This window comes from Gopherus flavomarginatus, chromosome 3 (genome assembly GCF_025201925.1).
Source record: "Gopherus flavomarginatus isolate rGopFla2 chromosome 3, rGopFla2.mat.asm, whole genome shotgun sequence".
Classification (NCBI taxonomy): Eukaryota; Metazoa; Chordata; order Testudines; family Testudinidae; genus Gopherus; species Gopherus flavomarginatus.
Window position 1 is genome coordinate 135,590,426 of NC_066619.1, and position 19,849 is coordinate 135,610,274.

The window sequence follows — 19,849 nt, forward strand, 5'->3', positions numbered from 1 at the left end:
GTTTATGGTTGGCTGGGATGTGAGCAAATTCTTGTTTAAGAATAGGCTCAGAAATACTGGATCTTCACCCTCTTGCACACCTAGAGGCCAGGGGGTTACCTAGATTTCATCTTGCTAGAGTAATTTTCCTCCATCAAGATGGAGATTCCAGTCTCCATCTCATAAAATTACTTATTGTGTAATTACTCAAAGTGTGTTCTGAGACTCAAGATCATCATCTGTTGTTTCAGCTAATAAGAGTAGACAAACTTCCACTTATTATCTTGCAGACTATAGCAGAGTGCTTTTGATATCTCGGAGGGAAGGAGAATAGCCACCACCACATAGGAACTGAAGTTTGAAGAGAGACTGGTTCAGACATTAGGCAACAGTTTCAATATTGTGATACTTAAACATTCCAGTTATCAATTTGATAGATTTATAACAAAAATGAGATCCACCTTTTTAGACTCAAAGCTAAGCTTTCTTGGTTTTATTTTTGTTAGTTTTTGTGTTTTAATAAAATTTACGACACTAACACAGTGTCTCATTTCTTCACCAGCCAGTGTGGGTCCAGAACCTCGGAGGACCCAGGAGACAACTGGTCAACTTAACAGCCTGATGACCTCTCCTAATTAGTCCCTGGGTCTCGTAAGTGCCTGCTCTAAGCATGGTATTGTGATTGCATTTCAGATTTATTTTTTGGGATCCAGATGTTGAAACAAGTGATACATGCTTTAGGCACAAAGCTATAAATGAAACCAAGTGACCATAACAGAGGAAAATCGAGTGCTAGGGACATGACTGTCACAGCATTCTTGGATTCCATGAAATTCCACCCACACACTCTTTTGTTAATTGGGTCACTGAATCTACCTTTCCTGAACCACAGGTGTTAAGAAAAGCAATTGGGGAGCATCATATTAACAATGGCTCTCCAAGGTTATAGAGGTTTCCTGCTGGCCTGATGGAACAGGACTAATGCATCTAGAACACAAATTGATATACATACAGTACATGCACATTTGGTAATTTTAACATGCACTTGGCTCAACAGCATTCTGAATGGGATGCTCATTGAATGTGGATTGGTAAATTATTCAAAGTATAGTGTGGATCATTCCCACCTGCATTTTTGGGTCTTGCATAGAGATCTTCAGACCTTGACTCCAATGTCCTAAATGTTCCTAGAGTATAAATAGAATAGGCACTTTTAGAAGAAATTTAAAAAAAAAAATCTAATGAAATTGAAGCAGAATCCAAAGTCTTTAAATAATTTTTACTGTAACTCCATTGCTTTGCTGATACACATACATACCTGTGTTAAAATGGTATTTTCTTTTTTAAAAAACCTAGGAAATAATCTCTTTTTAACCATTTTTTTTAAAGTAAAGTTTGCAAAGTAAAACATTTTCAGTTGGGAAATTCCAGAATTAGAGTTACCCAGGCAACTTTAGTTTAGCCCTCTTATACATCTGCATGATGAGACAGCCCTTAACTGCATGATCACAGGCCATATTTCTACAGGACTCTGCATTGTTCAATGCACAGGGTGGATGGTGCTGGGGGAACTTGACAGCCATTAATATTTCTTTGTATCTTTGTCATTCAGTGGATGACCCCAGGCCTTGCTCTATGCCACCATTCAAACCCTCTACCAAATGCAACACTTTAATTTCATTTCTATTGCACCCAACACCATAACAGCTTAACCTCATACGCATTAATACGTTTAGCTTCAACAACAATATGGGTTTAGGGTGGGTGAGTTGTGTGTTTTTAAACAGATGGTGCTCAGGCACTGGGAGATTACACCAATGTCAGCAAAAGCCTCTACTAGCTTTGGGTCTCTCAATGACTGGGTGCCCTGTTTGAGACACTTGGGGCCTGATTTTTTTCCCCGAATATGTAGCACTCTATATATTCAAAACATGGCACAGATATAACAAGTTAGCCTTCATAACCCCCTCATGAGGCAAGTGTGTAAGCATTACTACTCTCTCAGAGGTTCTCAAACTTAATTGCATCACAACCCCCTTCTGACAACAAAAATTACTACACGACCGCAGGATGGGGGACGGAAGCCTGAGCCCACCTGAGTCCCGCTGCCCTGGGCAGGGGGACAAAGCCAAAGCCCGAGCCTAGCTGCCCCAGGTGGTGGGGCTCAGGCTTCAGCAAGTCTAATGCCAGACCTGGTGACCCCATTAAAATTGGTTCAGGACCCACTTTGGGGTCCCAATCCACAGTTTGAGAACCACTGTGTCCATTTTATGGATGGAGAAACTGAAACAAAGGCAAAGTGATTAGCCCAAGGCCACAGAGTTAATGAGTATCAAAGCCAAGATTAGAACAACACAGGACTCCCTGTGTCCCAGCCCTGTGCTCCTGCAGGCAGGAGTGCTCAGGTCTTGTGGAGGAAAAAAACCAGGCCCCAAGTATGGCACACAGAAAACGAGGAACACAGAGTTAGTGGCAACCTCAGGAAAGTTTGGTTTCAATGAGTGGGTAGAGGCAGGGACAAACTCCCATTCTTTTAACATAGTTTTTTGATATGTGATGGACGCTTAAGTGTGCTACTCTGAAAAGTGACTAGGAAAAGATCAAGGGGGTTCATTGGTTCCCACTTGCTATTTCCAGGTCAAATCTCCTCTATTTCCAAGTAAAACAATGGATTTCCTAGCTGAGCTCTTCTGGCTCACACCATCACCCGCCAACAAGATTCTTTGCAGCAAGAACCAAAGCCCTGATCCCACAGTCTGCTGCAGGCAGCTGTGTGCACCCATGTGAATCCCCACTGATTTCAGTAGGGGTCCGCCCACGTAGATCAGACTGCAGGATCGAAGGCTTAGTTAGCAATTCTGTGGCTGATGTACAAGCCAGAAGGGAATTCAGCTTGCTCCCCCAAAGTTATGTTGGGTTTTCCATGCGAACAGGAGTCACTCGAGTAGAACTGGTTTCTGCTCTACAGTCAGTGGAGTTGACTGACTACACTGAGGCTCAGTCTACATGGAAGAGTTTTTGATGTTCTCCCACAATTGCTGTAGCACCAGTGCAGCTCCACCAGTGGGCGTGCTAGGGCAGGGTATTCTACTGCTCACCTTGTGGTTGGAAGAGCTGTCATGGGGAGAGGAGGAAGAACTACTGGTATTGTTTGGCTTGCAGCTTGAACTACCATCTTGCAAGTCTGGTAGCTCCATTTTCATACTTTTTTCAGACATGTTTTTCATGTTACTATTCCCAGAGTCTATGTATGGTCTCTTGTTTGCTTTTGTCTTCCCTTCTGCTCGTGCGCCAGACACCTCTGTGACTTCCAAGAATTGTATAATATAGGGGTAAAGTTTATTCACAAGATGTAGAACCTGTCCTGGCTTCAGCTTCACTTCTTCATCCTTGCCAATATCCACCAAGTCAACACTGGCTGGGTTAACTCCCATCTTTGGACAATCAAAAAAAAAGCACAATGTAGGAACTGGCATACAAGTATAGTCCCCAAATTCAGATATACTAAAACCCAACTCCTCCAAACTGTTCTAGGGCACCCCTGTCCCTGCAACGCAGAGAGAGAAGAGTACATGGCATTTCCTCCACCCTGCTCCACATACTGGCCCATTTTAATGCAAATCAAAAATTGGAGTTGGAGGTATAGATTTAGAGCCTCATCCTGCAATCAGAACCGCTAGAGCAAAGCCTGCACCAGCATGAAGCCCTGATGAGCCTAATGGGATCCCACATGGGAACAGCATGTGTTAGCAGACCTGGCTGGGACCGCATACCACCATGAAACCCTGTACCTCACTGGGGCCTGGGTTGGTGGCACTGGCTGTGACCCCACCAAAACATGCAGCCACACTGGGATCCTACATGGGTACAGGTTGATGGAGCTGGTTGTGACCCTGCCTTGCCATGAGGCCCCTGTGACCTCAATGGAGCTGGTCCCACATTGGTACAGGGTCCACATTAATTGTACTGGCTGTGACCTCACACTGCCATGGAGCCCATGACCGCAATGACGTCAGTTCCACATGGGTACACGGTTCATGTTAGGGATATTGGCCGCAAGATCGAGATGTGTCTTCACCTGGGTATTAAGGCCTTTGGCATACTTTTAAGTGCTTGGAAAATAAATAAATAGCAGCTGCATCAAGTCTGACTCAGATATTCAGCATCAGAAACCAGCATCTTGGTTTCAAATAATTGTACTTTCTGATCAGTCTCCTTTATAGTGATATTTGTCTTCTTACTGTGCTCCAACTGCATGGCATCTTTGGAAGATTCTTAGCATAAGCTGGTTTATTTCATTGGTGACTAGCTCTGTGAGAAGCTTTTGCCATTCCAAATATGTGTGAGAACAACTATGGCAGGCCTAATGCTGCCCTCAGTTACACAGGAGTAATGCCATGGGCAGAACTGGACCTCATGTTACAAATATTTCAAATAAAAACACAATGAAAAAATATAACAAGGAGTCCTCATGACACCTTAGAGACTAACACACTTATTTGGGCATAAGCTTTTGTGGGCTATAACCCACTTCATCAGATACATGGAGTGGAAAAATACAGTAGCAAGTGTATATATATCCATAGTACATGAAAAGATGGGACTTACAGTACCAAGTGGGAGTCAGTCTAATGAGACAATTCAATTAACAGTAGAATACCAAGAGAGGAAAAAATCACTTTAGTAGTGGTAATGACGGTGGCCCATTTCAAACAGTTGACAAGAAGGTGTGAGTAACAGGAGGGGGAAATTAGTATGGTAAAATTAGTTTTTGTAATGACTCATCCACTCCGAGTCTTTATTCAGGCCTAAGTTGATGGTGTCCAGTTTGCAAATTAATTCCAGTTCTGCAGTTGGAGTTTGTTTTTGAAGTTTGTTTGTTTTTTTGTTTTTGAAGAATTGCCACTTTTAAGTCTGTTATTGAGTGACCAGGGAGGTTGAAATGTTCTCCTACTGGTTTTTGAATGTTATAATTCCTGATGTCAGATTTGTGTCCATTTATTCTTTTGGCCAATGTACATAGCAGAGGGGCATTGCTGGCATATATCAGCAAACTCAGCAATGCTCTTTACAGCTGCCCTTTTAAAGGTACACTCACAAGGTGAGTTAAACTGAAACTCTGACCTACCTTTTCTTTCATGGCTATTTACAAATCTATATAATCCTTGTGTGTTTCTTCTTTTGAAAACTCAAGGGCTTCCTGAAGCTCTGCTGGTGGCTCTAGAGGTAGCATTGTCCTCTCCAAGTCGGTTATAACTAAGGCTGTTTTTGTCATGGTTATTTTTAGTAAAAGTCATGGACAGGTCACAGGCAATAAATAAAAATTCACGGAAGCCCGTGACCTGCCCCTGACTTTCACTAAAAATAGCCCTGACAAAAGGGGTAGGCGGGTTCAGCACCCACTGCTGTGTTGTGTGGGAGCTCCAGGGTAACCCCACTGCCTGCCACAGTGGGGCAGCTGCAGGGTCCCACCATGGCAGGGTCCCCCAGCCCTCTGCCACAGCTGGGCAGCTGCAGGGTTCCCCCACCAGGGCAGGGACTGGGAGCAGCAGGGGCGGGGCTGGCTGGGAGCTCCAGCCCCAGGACAGAAAATGTCATGGAGGTCAATGGAAGTCACAGGCTCCGTGACCTCCATGACATAACCATAGCCTTAGTTATAACCAATACCCCAGCATTGCGGGGGGAGAGGGGGACAAAACAGAGAGGGGTCAGCTCTTGGAGAAGACTATACTACAGTCAAGTTCACTTGAGGTTGAGCTACTTGTATTCTTGAGGAACTGGATTCCCTGCTTCCATGAAATGCTTTTAATTAATTATACAATCAACACTGGACAAAACCAGATTCAGCCTCTAAACACTGCCTCCAGGTTTCTCTTTAGCAGAGTTCCTGTTGGATATCTGCAAGGCCCACACAATGGCACTATGACTTGAAGCCCCGGGCACTTTGCATGAGTAGAGGTTTTAACCGGAATCCCAGGATATTCTGCTGAATTATAATGCCCTACATTTTCTGCTGCTTTCTGAATAATGCTTTATGCTGAATAAAATTTTCTTCATTTTCCATCCTGAACCATGTGCTGTTTAAAGGCCACTCCCTGATACTCTAGCACTGCACTTCATTCAGGCCAGAAGCAATCCTCGTATACACTGAAACTTGCACTAAGTGCCATCTTCAGCAACAACTGCCTATCTGAATACAGTCACAGTGTTCCCAATGTTTCTCGTACAGTTATATTCAAACTGTAATTAAAACTTACTCACGAGGCACCCAGTGATTGCTGATCCCTTAGGGGTTGCATTGAATATAGTTTGCAGCCACGTGTAAAACATTTATCAAGCAGCTGGGGTCTTTGGAAGAAAGATTTGTTTCTAACGAAGCTCAGTGAGACTGCAGCAGTGCTTTTTGGACCTGTAGGGCACTGCATCCAGAGTACAGTATTTGTAGTACAGCAGTGTAGTGATTTCTGTGAAAAGCCAGTCTCTCCCTCTCTCTGGTAGGTCACCAGTCTAATTTGGACACAAATTAGTTGTGACAAAGTTAATTTCCATTAGATGGCCTGAATAAAATAAGTTTTTTGATCCAAACTCTACCCCTAACAGTCAAGTGTTAGTTGGGACTACAAGGATAACTCCCAAGATGATCAGGTACTATGATGATTAACACACCCAGAAACCAGGACAAACAGAGAGGCCTTGTCAAGGCTAGGAAAACAGGCTGTTTTATTAAATATATCTGCTAACCCTGGGGGAGGCTGAAAAGGATCCTAGCAGGAGCAGGGAAGAATCCGTTGATTGTCCTTCATGTGGGAACGAATGATACGGCTAGATACTCTCTGGAATGTATCAAGGGAGACTATGCCAGACTGGGAAAGACGCTTAAGGAAATCGAGGCTCAGGTGATCTTCAGTGGGATTCTGCCGGTTCCTAGAGAAGGGCAACAAAGGTGTAACAAGATTATGGCGATCAAAAGATGGCTCAGGCAGTGGTGCTATAAGGAGGGCTTTGGGATGTATGGCCACTGGGAAGCATTCATGGGCAGAGGACTGTTCTCTCGGGAGGGACTTCACCTGAGTAAGGAGGGAAATAGACTTCTAGGATGGAGGCTCGCCGACCTGATTAAGAGAGCTTTAAACTAGAAATTTGGGGGAGATGGTTGGGAGATGTCCAGGAGATCTCCATGCCGGAATTTAATCTTGAGAGGGAAGTAAACAAAGTAAGAGGGGATACAGCCATGGACAGAAGAATTGGCATAAGGAAGAAGGGTAGTGTAGATAGCAGACTAACAGGTGATGCTGGTGGTAGAATGTCTGTGCCTAACAGGGTAAAGAATGTGAGTGAAGCCAAACGGCAAAAATTAAGATGTCTGTACACTAATGCGAGGAGCCTAGGGAACAAAATGGAGGAACTAGAGCTACTGGTGCAGGAAGTGAAACCGGATATTATAGGGATAACAGAAACATGGTGGAATAGTAGTCATGACTGGAGTACGGGTATTGAAGGCTATGTGCTGTTTAGGAAAGACAGAAATAAAGGCAAAGGTGGTGGAGTTGCATTGTACATCAATTAGGAGGTTAAGTGTAAAGAAATAAGAAGTGATGGAATGGACAAGACAGTCTGTCTGGGCAAAAATCACACTGGGAAAGAAAGCTACTAGAGCCTCCCTTGAGATAGTGCTTGGGGTGTGCTACAGACCGCCGGGAACTGATTTGGATATGTTTAATGTTTTTAATGAAGTAAACACTAATGGGAAATGTGTGATCATGGGAGACTTTAACTTCCCAGATATAGACTGGAGGACAAGTGCTAGCAAGAATAATAGGGCTCAGATTTTTCTGGATGTGATAGCTGATGGATTCCTTCACCAAGTAGTTGAAGAACCAACAAGAGGGGATGCCATTTTAGATTTGGTTTTGGTGAGTAGTCAGGCCCTCATAGAAGAAATGGTTGTAGGGGACAACCTTGGTTCGAGTGATCATGAGCTAATTCAGTTCAAACGAGATGGAAGGATAAACAAAAATAGATCTGGGACTAGGGTTTTTGATTTCAAAAGGGCTAACTTTAAAGAATTAAGGAAATTAGTTAGGGAAGAGGATTGGACTGAAGAACTTGTGGATCTAAATGCGGAGGAGGCCTGGAATTACTTTAAGTCGCAGCTGCAGAAACTATCACAAGCCTGCATCCCAAGAAAGGGGAAAAAAACCCTAGGCAGGAGTTGTAGACCAAGCTGGATGAGCAAACATCTCAGAGAGGTGATTAAGAAAAAGCAGAAAGCCTACAAGGAGTGGAAGACGGGTGGGATTAGCAAGGAAAGCTACCTGAGTGAGGTCAGAACATGTAGGGATAAAGTGAGAAAGGCTAAAAGCCAAGTAGAGTTGAACCTTGCAAAGGGAACTAAAACCAATAGTAAAAAGTTCTATAGCCATATAAATAAGAAGAAAACAAAGAAAGAAGAAGTGGGACCGCTAAACACTGAGAATGGAAAGGAGGTTAAGGATAACCTAGGCATGGCCCAATATCTGAATAAGTACTTTGCCTCAGTCTTTAATAAGGCTAATGAGGCGCTTAGGGGTAATGGAAGGATGACAAACAGGAATGAGGATATGGAGGTGGATATTACCACATCTGAGGTAGAAGCCAAACTTGAACAGCTTTATGGGACAAAATCGGAGGGCCTGGACACTCTTCATCCGAGAATATTAAAGGAACTGGCGCATGAAACTGCAAGCCCGTTAGCGAGAATTTTTAATGAATCGGTAAACTCAGGGGTTGTACCGTACGACTGGAGAATTGCTAACATAGTTCCTATCTTTAAGAAAGGGAAAAAAGGTGATCCGAGTAACTATAGGCCTTGTTAGTTTGACATCTGTAGTATGTAAGGTCTTGGAAAAAATTTTGAAGGAGAAAGTAGTTAAGGACATTGAGGTCAATGGTAATTGGGACAAATTACAACATGGTTTTACTAAAGGTAGATCGTGCCAAACCAACCTGATCTCCTTCTTTGAGAAGGTGACAGATTATTTAGACAAAGGAAATGCGGTAGACCTAATTTACCTCGATTTCAGTAAGGCATTTGACACGGTTCCACATGCGGAATTATTAGTCAAATTGGAAAAGATGGGGATCAATATGAAAATTGAAAGGTGGATAAGGAACTGGTTAAAGGGGAGACTACAACGGGTCGTACTGAAGGGTGAACTGTCAGGCTGGAAGGAGGTTACTAGTGGAGTTCTTCAAGGATCGGTTTTGGGACCAATCTTATTTAACCTTTTTATTACTGACCTTGGCACAAAAAGCGGGAATGTGCTAATAAAGTTTGCGGATGACACAAAGCTAGGGGGTATTGCTAACACGGAGAAGGACCGGGATATCATACAGGAATATCTGGATGACCTTGTAAACTGGAGTAATAGTAATAGGATGAAATTTAATAGTGAAAAGTGCAAGGTCATGCACATAGGGATTAATAATAAAAACTTTATACATTGGGGACACATCAGTTGGAAGCAACAGAGGAGGAGAAGGACCTTGGGGTATTGGTTGATCACAGGATGACTATGAGCCGCCAATGTGATATGGCCGTTAAAAAAGCTACTGCAGTTTTAGGATGCATCAGGCGGGGAATTTCCAGCAAAGATAAGGAGGTGTTAGTACCGTTATATAAGGCACTGGTGAGACCCCACCTGGAATACTGTGTGCAGTTCTGGTCTCCCATGTTTAAGAAGGATGAATTCAAACTGGAACAGGTTCAGAGACGGGCTACTAGGATGACCCAAGGAATGGAAAACCTGTCATACGAAAGGAGACTCAAAGAGCTTGGCTTGTTTAGTCTAGCCAAAAGAAGGCTGAGGGGGGGTATGCTTGCTCTTTATAAATATATCAGAGGGATTAATATTAGGGAGGGAGAGGAATTATTTAAGCTTAGTACCAATGTAGATACAAGAACAAATGGGTATAAACTGGACACTAGGAAGTTTAGAGACTTGAAATTAGACGAAGGTTTCTAACCATTAGAGGAGTGAAGTTCTGGAACAGCCTTCCAAGGGGAGTAGTGGGGGCAAAAGACATATCTGGATTTAAGACTAAGCTTGATAAGTTTATGGAAGGGATGGTATGATGGGATAGCCTAATTTTGGCAATTGATCTTTGATTATCAGCAGATAAGTATGCCCAGTGGTCAGTGATGGGATGTTGGATGGGATGGGATCCGAGTTACTGCAGAGAATTCTTTTCTGAGTGCTGGCTGGTGAGTCTTGCCCACATGCTCAGGGTTTAGCTGATCGCCATATTTGGGGTCGGGAAGGAATTTTCCTCCGGGGCAGATTGGCAGAGGCCCTGGAGGTTTTTCGCCTTCCTCTGCGGCATGGGGCATGGGTCACTTGCTGGTGGATTCTCTGCAGCTTGAGGTCTTCAAACCACAATTTGAAGACTTCAATAACTCAGACATAGGTTAGGGGTTTGTTATAGAAGTGGATGGGTAGGGTTCTGTGGCCTGCTTTGTGCAGGGGGTCGGACTAGATGATCACATTGGTCCCTTCTGACCCTACAATCTATGAGTCTATGAGTAAAGGTGTTAAACCCTGTCTACCCTGGATGCTAAATAGCATTTAAAATTGTGTTAATTAAAACACTACCTTTTCTCCAAGTCTAGACAGCCCAGACAGGCCACCCCCAGGTCCCAGCAATGTGGATGGGGGAGCAACATGAGCAGCAGCAGAAATCTTAGGCCACGTCTACACCACAGGACTATAGCACCACAGCAATGCCATAACGAGACACAGCCCTCCAGTGACAGATGTGGTTTTTCCATCACTGTATTAGTACCATCTCCCTGAGCAACAGTAGCTAGGTTAATGGAAGCATTCTTCCGTTGACCTAGCTGCATCTACACCAGCAGTTAGGTTGGCACAGCTACAGCTCTCAAGGGTGTGGATTCCTCACACCTCAAGCAACATAGCCACAACCACCTAAATGTTAAATCTGGACCAGACATAAATATTAGCCATCTTCTAGGATGTTACCCGGTGCAAGAAAGAGGAGTGAAACAGCCCTCCCACTGCAGCATACAGAAGAAGTATTACAGCACTAGCTTATCCACTAAACTCCCTGATTGACCCCTTCTCCGGTGTCTGGACATTTCAGATTGCAAGCTCTGTGATGGGTTGTGTCATCTGCCATGTTTTGTAAAGCGACAAGCATAATGACAACCCTCAGTAAATAAAAGTAATACTGGACATCCATAAATGAACATACCTGTTTGATCTTGACATACCCTTTATTACAGTCCGCTTTTAGCTGCACTGAAAAGAAGAAACAAAGCATCAGAGAATTACTTAAACATAGGAGTCAGACTGCTGGAGTAAATTGGCACAGCTCTACTGACGCCAAATTCAGGTGGGGATCTGGCCCACAATGTATGTTCCTATTAGCTTTCATCAAATGGGTGAAGACAGAAATATAGATCCTAACTGAACTCACTCGTTCAGTTATTTAGTTAATTTACAATTAATAAATAATACTGAGAGAGTCAACACATCTATTTAGAAGCCTTGACAAGTATATTAAAACTGTATGCAGCTTAAACATAGCACCGACCTCATTCTGAGTTCACATTTTCTGAAATCCCAGATTTCTGTATTAAAGTTGTGTCAACATGTGTTGCTAATATTCTTCTCCCTAGACAAAATTACAAGCATCTACACAGCAGATTGCTAGAAATTACAATGAGACTACTTAACGACTGTCCTGCCTTATCAATGGGATTTCTATTAATGTACATGAAATAAAGTTTCCCAGCATTGGCCTTTCTAAAGTTCCAGAGCTCACATGTGGTTTATAAACCATACAGTTTTTTGACTCACACCTGTATAATGATTCCAGTCATAAGCAACTGACTGATGTGCCTGAACAAAGGAGGAAATAGATTGGAGTCATCCCAAGCATCCACTCTCATCAGATTTTATAGATTTTTCAAAGAGCTAAGCTTGGTTGTCAAAATATTCGACAGAGCTTCTTTAAAAAAATTGCAGCTAGCACCACTTGGTATTTTATAGTTGTACTAGACGATATGATACAAAGGAAACTATGACTAAATCATATAGTCGCTACAGAACCTTTTATAGAGTTCTATAGCAGTGGTTCTCAAACTAGGGCCGCTGCTTGTTCAGGGAAAGCCCCTGGCAGGCTCGGCCAGTTTGTTTACCTGCCGCGTCCGCAGGTTCTGCCGAGCGTGGCTCCCACTGGCCGCGGTTTGCCACTCCAGGCCAATGGGGGCTGCAGGAAGCGGCATGGGCCAAGGGACGTGCTGGCCGCCCTTCCTGCAGCCCCCATTGGTCTGGAGTGGTGAACTGCGGCCAATGGAGCCGTGATAGGCCGAACCTGCAGATGCAGCAGGTAAACAAACCAGCCCAGCCTGCCAGGGGCTTTCCCTGAACAAGCAGCGGCCCTAGTTTGAGAACCACTGTTCTATAGAATTTAACAGAGACTGCTACCCTTGCTACAAAATGCATATAGTTACTTTTCAATTTATGAAATGCACCTACTGGCACTTCTAGGAACATGAACAATATATAAAAATCAAATTCACTGGAACCTGGAGAGAATGTCAAACTCAAAACACTCTCCACCATCTGTAAAAGCAGCAAAGAGTCCTGTGGCACCTTATAATCTAACAGACATATTGGAGCATGAACTTTCGTGGCTCCAAGGTCATGCTCCAATATGTCTGTTAGTCTATGAAGTGCCACAGGACTCTTTGCTGCTTTTACAGATCCAGACTAACATGGCTACCCCTCTGATACTCTCCACCATCTATCAGTTCTATATGAGTTTACAGGTTTTCAACAGACTATGTATAAAACTGTTTTACAAAGGTCAATTTCTACTCCTCCTGGTGGCAGAAATGCCATGTTCCCTCATGCCTGTCAGATTATAGGGCCCTTTGCGAGCTCCCATAAAGAGAACAGAATAGCTGTAATAGGTAAGCAGCTCTACCTAGAGAGCAGAGATCTTCTGTGGCTAGAAGACCCACTGGATTGGAGCCCCATGACTGATGATTACACAGCAACCCAGAGAGATGCCTGCTTTCATTTTCAGAGAGAAGCTGTAGTTCCCACCTGAACTGCCTATCCCTTAAATGTAAGATTAAACCTCAATCACTGCCAGCTGGGCTTTAGAGTTTACAGTCTATCAAAATAATGTAACCAAACAGAAGAACAATGAAACCTCACAAAATGAATCTCACAATCTGATATGACACCATCACAGAATTTCTATACTTGTACCTCACAGGTTTCTTACACTATTTTTGGAACTGCTGGGTTGTCATCAAGCCAGCAGTTGCATGTAAACTGAAGCTGTAACTTACCTTGTTGCCGTGAACACTTCTTGTCTGTTATCTCCGTCTCTGGGCCACGTCCTATCACTACTGTTTTTAAGTGTGGCAGTTTGATTCTCTGACAGCATTTATCTTTCCTCACTAGCCAGCACACCTGCATTATTGCTCTGTGGGAAAAAAACAAGAGGAGATTGTCTGACAGGATTACATTCAGATAGAGATTATGAGAATTTTTCAGGTTTATTTTACATCAGCTGGGAAAAAAAGCCACTCTTGGGCCAGGTCTACACTACAGAGTTTTGCTGGCCCCGTTTTAACATAGAAAAAACAAAACAAGACACACAATACATGTTGAAGAAGCAGCTATACTGGCAAAACAGCCCTTTTGCTGATATAACCTTTGTCATTCTTAGAAGTGGTTCATTACATTAACAAAATATCTCCTTATGCCAATGTAAGATGCATCTCCACTAGGGACCATGACAGGAGACTTGGAATTCCAGGGTTCTATTCCCACTAAATCAGGGGTTCTCAACATTTTTCTTTCTGAGCCTCCTCTCCTCCCCCCCCCCCCCGCTCATAAAAACTCCATGGACCACGGGTGCCACAATAACTTTTTTTCTGCATATAAAATCCAGGGCTAGTATTAGGGTGTAGCAAGAAGGGCAACTTCCCGGGGCCCCATGAAGCTAAATTGCTCAGACTTTGACTTCAGGCCTGAGTGGCAGGGCTCAGGGCCTCAGCCCCAGGCAACGGGGCTTCAGTTTTCTGCCCTGAGTCACAGCAAGTCTAACGCCAGCCCTGCTTGGCAGCCCCACCCCGGAAGGGCCCCTAGACCTCTGATTGAGAACCACTCCACTAAATCACTCATTGGGTGACCCCAGTGGTGAGCTGGAGCCAGTTCCCACCAGTTTCCAAGAACCGGCTGCTAAAATTAGACCTCAGTGGAGAACCGGTTGTTAAAGGGCCAGGAGGTGGGCAAAGAACTCCAGTCTGCAGGCCGGACCATCCTGTTGCTCCCAGGATTCCCAGCTGGGGAGGCTGAGGCTCCCCGGGCCCCTCCCCCACTTCTCCCCAGCTGCAGCATGGCCAGCCGCCTGCACCAGCTGGGCAGCTCAGCTGAGCTCGGGAGTCGTCCTGCTGCCGCTTTTTGAGTGGCCCGGCAAGGGGGGAGGGGGGGCGCTGCAAGCTCCAGGGCTGGCCAGAGGGGAGGAGAGGGGGCAAGTGAGGCAATTGGCCCAGGCCCCGGGGCCTCCAGCCCCACGAGTATGTCTCCCCCCACGCTCCCTTAAATCAGAACCGGTTGTTTAGATTTTGGCAGCTCAGGTGACCCTGATTAAGTCATGTAAGACTCTGGTGCAATTTTCCCAGGATGGGGTCATCCTGAAATTACTGGGGCATATTTACAACCTGAACTATAGATTAAAGGTTCGTCATCCTCTCACCACCACCACTACGTTTTTGATCCATCTGCATTGCAGCAGGACAACTGCTACCTATTATGCTGAATAAATCAAGCGACTAAACATAATTATATATTTGTACTGTGGGTGGAGTTTTTTTAACTACACATATAAGCATGTCTTAAATCATCTCACTCAAATTATGATGTGCATTAATTTTCCTACTGGAAAAAACCCTAATCATGTTGAAATCTAAAAGGGACAAAGTTTGACAGAATATACAAAGTACCTCCCAAACAGGTAATTATGTTCGTACTACTATCCAGCATGGAACGTTCTCTCTCTGGAAAACCTCACATAAATTACCAGTAACCATTTCATTTTTACTTGACATACCTTACTGGATAGCTATAAAAACAAGGAATCTGGTGGCATCTTAAAATGGCACAGATTACTGGCTAACTGTTATTTTACAGATGATTTTGTATCAAAATTCAAAACAGAGCAGTTAATTTTAACATTAATCAGTCACCATATCATATGGATCAAGTACCAAAGTGCCATTATCAGAGGAACATAGGATTCCAAGTGACCTTCTGAGTCACTGAATCCAGTCCTCTGCAACTGCAAGCAACCCTGTCATATAATCCTACTTACAAACTTATCAAGCTTCCTCTTAAAACTACTTAGGTTATTTGCCCCACTAGTATTGGGAGCATGTCCCAGAACTTCACTCCTCTGATAGTTAGAATCCTTTTTCTAATTGTCCAGGCATAATGATGCACTTCATGGTACTTCAGTGTCTATATTGAGTAAAGACAATTTTTTTCATGAATAAAAATGAATTCAAGTGACTGAGACAAGGAAGACCTTGCCAGCCGATGGTGCGCTAGAACAGCATTTCTAAAACGGGGGATACTCCAGGGGGTCCGTGGGCCCCTCTGATCAACTCCTCCCTCTCAGTGCCTCCTTTATGCTGGGGAACAGTGATGTGGTACTGGGAGGGAGGGGGAGTAGCAGGTACTGTCCACGCCACTCCCGGAAGTGGACAGCACATCCTTGTGGCCAAGGGCAGAGGGTCTCCACACACTGCCCCTGGCCCGACTGCCAACTCCGCAGCCCCCATTGGCCAGGAACTGCGGTCAGTGGGAGCTGTGGGTGCGGTACCTGCAGGCAGAGCAGCGTGTGGAGGCCCCCTACCTAGGAGTCACTGCCAGAGATGTGCTGGTCGCTTTTGGGAGCTGCGAGAGGTAAGCACCACCCCCCTCACCCCATCCCACACTTCTACCCAGAGCCTGCACCCAAACTCCCTCCCAGAGCCCACACTCTTCACCCCCTCCCACATCCCACCCCCTGCCCCAGCTGAGCCCCCTCCAGCAGCCAAACTCCCTCCTGCACCCAAACTGCCAGCCCAGACCCTGCATCCTTCACCCCCCCTTCACCCAATCTCCTCCTGCACCCAAACTCCCAGCCCAGAGCCCGTACCTCTCACTCCCTCCTGCACCCAAACTCCCAGCCCAGAGCTCATATACCATCCCACACCCAAACTCCCTCCCAGAGCCCGTACCCCTTCCTACACCTCAACCCCCTGCCCGAACTTGGTGAAAGTGAGGGTGGGGGAGAGCGAGAGACAAAGGGAGAGGGGATAGAATGAGCAGGGGCATGGCCTCAGAAAGGGGGCAGGGCAGGGGCTGAGCAGGGGAGCTTGGGGGTCCCTGAAAAATTTTAAATCAAAATGGGGGTCCTCAGGTTGCTAAAGTTTGAGAACCGCTGTGCTAGAAGCATGTCTATTCCAGTAGCTTTCAACCTATAAGGAAGTGACATAACATGCAGCACTGCTGTCAGAGATATAAAACTGGAAGAGAGATCAGCACAGTGCTGAGTAATACTTGGTTTGTACAGCTCATCTGGTGACACACAAAGCAGATCACTGTTAGTTTTAACCATTTACTATTGCATTTTACAAAAAAAGGTCTTAATTCAGCATGCTCTACTCAAGCAGAACTTTGATTAATGTCAATTTGAATTTCATTCGGGTAACAAGCATGAAAGAAGGGCTCCGTTCAGCCCCAAGATATGCTGACTAGACCAAAGAGTTAGGGGCAGAGAGAATTTATGTTAGTTTATATTTTACAGCACTAGGTGGTGTTTCTACTCTATACATTACCTATTTATTGTAGCAACAGGGATGTGGGGGACTGCAAAAGGTAAGAGATCAGTACCTCCTTGGTGGGTATGAATCACTTCAATTGGGGTATGTTGACAACACCCAATCTGCCTAATTCAGAGACAGTGGCTATCTCCATGTAAAATCCTAGGGGAAACAAGGCACTGTAGTTTTCATCTCGATGTAGCTAATTGAGGTAAACCAGGGGTGTGGGGAGGGTAGAGAAAAGGAGGAAGGTAATACGGTTGTCTTCAACACTAGGTACATTGAGAAAAAGTTACCTGTGCTTTGTCTCTACTAGGATTTATACTGCTACTGTATCTTCCATTCCATGCATCTGATGGAGTGGGTTCTAGCCCACGAAAGCTTACACCCAAATAAATTTGTTAGTCTCTAAGGTGCTTCAAGGACTTCTCGTTGATTTTGCGGATACGGACTAACACGGCTACCACTTTGAAATCTACTAGGATTGTACATTGAGATGGTGTTTGGCTAACGCATATCTTCCAGAAAGGCATCCACAATCTTGATCTGCAGACATCAAGACAGGGAGAATTCACGATTTCCATTGGTGGTTTGTTCCAATAGTTATTCTAAATTTGTCTTAATATTTATTTTAATTAGTCAGGTGTCAGCTTCCAGCCTCTCTCTGCTACATTAGAGTCCTTTAGTAGCTGGTATTTTCTCTCCATTAAAGTACTTATACACGAATAAAGTCACCTAATTTCTTGCTGTTAAATTAAAGAGCCTGAGCTCTTTATGTCTCTCACTGTAAGGCATTTTCCCCAGACCTCAAAGCTTTTTTATTGGCTTTTTCTGCACCCTCTCCAATTTTTCAACATCCTTTTTAAAATGAGGACACCAGACCTGGATGCAGTATTACAGTATTGGTCTCACCAGTGCTGTATACAGAAGTAAAATGACTCTCTTATTCCTATTCACTATTCCCAACATCACGCTGAGCTCTCACATTCAGTTGCGTGTCCACTATATAGCCCCTACTTCCTTTTCAGGAAAATTGCTTTCCAGGATATAGGTCCCCATTCTATAGGGTTGACCTGTAATCTTTGATCCTAGTTGTATACTTTCGCATTTGGCTGCATTAGAACATGTTTTGTTTGAATGGGCCCAGCTTACCAAGTGATCCAGATGGCTCTGTGTGACAGGCCTGTCCTTAGAATTATTTACTACTTTGCCAATTTTTGTGTCATCTGCAAATTTTATCAGTACTGATTTTATATTTACGTCCAGATCAATACTGAAAGTATTGAATGGCATTAGGCCTAGCATTGATCACTGAGAATCCCACTTCTTTTACCAGTGAAGATGTAGCTAACATGAGTGCAATGGGTCTTTTGGAGTGTTAATGGTGATCTTTCTCTCACACAGCATAGGACAGCAGCATCAGGGCTCCTCCCAAGTTATACTGATAAAAGCCAATGGGGGACACACTTACAGGAACACCTTTTTTGGGTCAAGTATCAGAGGGGTAGCCATGTTAGTCTGGATCTGTAAAAGCAGCAAAGAATCCTGTGGCACCTTATAGACTAACAGACGTTTTGGAGAATGAGCTTTCATGGGCGAATACCCACTTGCATCTGATGAAGTGGGTATTCGCCCACGAAAGTTCATGCTCCAAAACATCTCTTAGTCTATAAGGTGCCACAGGATTCTTGGCTACCTTTTTTGGGTTAACTTATGAAATTTAAACTAAGCTGAAAGAACAAGACTGTCCAAACAGGGGGAGGGGTTATAACAGGATAACTGTTTACATCTGTTTAAATTCACACCTTAACTACACTACACCACACCTACACTTACACACTGGGGGGAAGGGATAGCTCAGTGGTTTGAGCATTGGCCTGCTAACCCCAGGGTTGTGAGCTTAATCCTTGAGGGGGCGATTTAGGGAACAAGGGTAAAAAATCTGTCTGAGGATTGGTCCTGCTTTGAGCAGGGGATTGGACTAGATGACCTCCTGAGGTCCCTTCCAACCCTGATATTCTATGCAATAGCTTGCTAATGTAAGCAATTTAGATTATTTGTTTTTAAAACAGATTTAGGGCTTGTCCACACTAGTACTTTACAGCACTGCAACTTTCTTGCTTAGGAGGAGTGTGAAAAAACACCCCACTGAGCACTGCAAATTTCAGTGCTGTAAAGTGCCAGTGTAGACAGTGCACCAGTGCTGGTACCTATTCCCCTCATGGAGGTGGCTTTGTGCCACAATTACACAGCCACCTTAAAGCACTTCCACGGCAGCACTAGTGAAGATGTGCCCTTAGTGATGCAGTTAAACTGGTGCAAACCTCTGCTTCGACACTTTAAACTTGGTTTAGTTTAAACCTGTTCCTATTCAGCTTAACCTAAACTATATAACTACACCAAAAAACACAGCAGAACTGTCCCATCTTGTCAAGGCCTTAAAATGGGGCAGCTCTGTACAGGCCAGGCCTCAATCACAGCACATTACACATGCGCCTTGTACTAAAAGAGAACCAGCCCCTGCTCACATACCGCAGCCCCCCTCTTCTCCCCCCATCCACTGGCCCCCACCCCACTCTTCTCCACCCCCCAGTCCAGCAACCCCAACCCCGTTCTTCTCCACCCCCTAGTCCAGCAACCCCAACCCCACTTTTCTTCTCCTCCTCCTCCTCCTCCTCAACCCCAACCCCGCTCTCCCCCAGCCCCAGCCCCAGCCCCAGCCCCAGCCCCGCTCTTGCTCTCCTTCTCCCCGTCCCCTTCACACGCCCCAATCCCCGTTTATGAACCTCCCCGCCCTCCACCTCCCCCCTCACAAACCTCCTCACTCCCGCCCCGCGGGGAACGGCCAGTCAGCCCCTCGCTGTCGCCCTCAGAGGCCGGCGCCTACCTCGCGGGGCACGCCGGGAGTTGTAGTCTCGCGGCCGGCCCCGGAGGGACGAGGAGAGGTCACAGCCTGTCATTGGCCCTCGTCTCCTCGCTCCT

At 44.9% G+C, this 19,849-nt stretch overlaps 1 protein-coding gene across 6 annotated transcripts in view; it reads right to left on the bottom strand.

Annotated features, from left to right (window-relative positions):
* The window catches only part of APTX (aprataxin), a 33,250-nt gene extending 13,459 nt beyond the window's left edge, over positions 1-19,791 (bottom strand). For 3 of the 6 annotated variants that reach the window (XM_050948302.1, XM_050948300.1, XM_050948305.1), the window contains exons 1-5: positions 19,685-19,791; positions 13,343-13,479; positions 11,230-11,276; positions 3,078-3,413; positions 1,107-1,166 (exon numbers count right to left, since the gene is read on the bottom strand). In XM_050948302.1, the coding sequence (XP_050804259.1) occupies positions 1,107-1,166; positions 3,078-3,413; positions 11,230-11,276; positions 13,343-13,472 (573 nt within the window). In that variant the 5' untranslated portion in view covers positions 13,473-13,479; positions 19,685-19,791. Of the gene's footprint in view, positions 1-1,106; positions 1,167-3,077; positions 3,414-6,720; positions 6,870-11,229; positions 11,277-11,571; positions 11,662-13,342; positions 13,480-16,937; positions 17,030-19,684 lie in introns of those variants that run through there. The other 3 variants (XM_050948301.1, XM_050948303.1, XM_050948304.1) reach the window with 3 other exon arrangements.
* Positions 19,792-19,849: the final 58 nt, after the last annotated feature.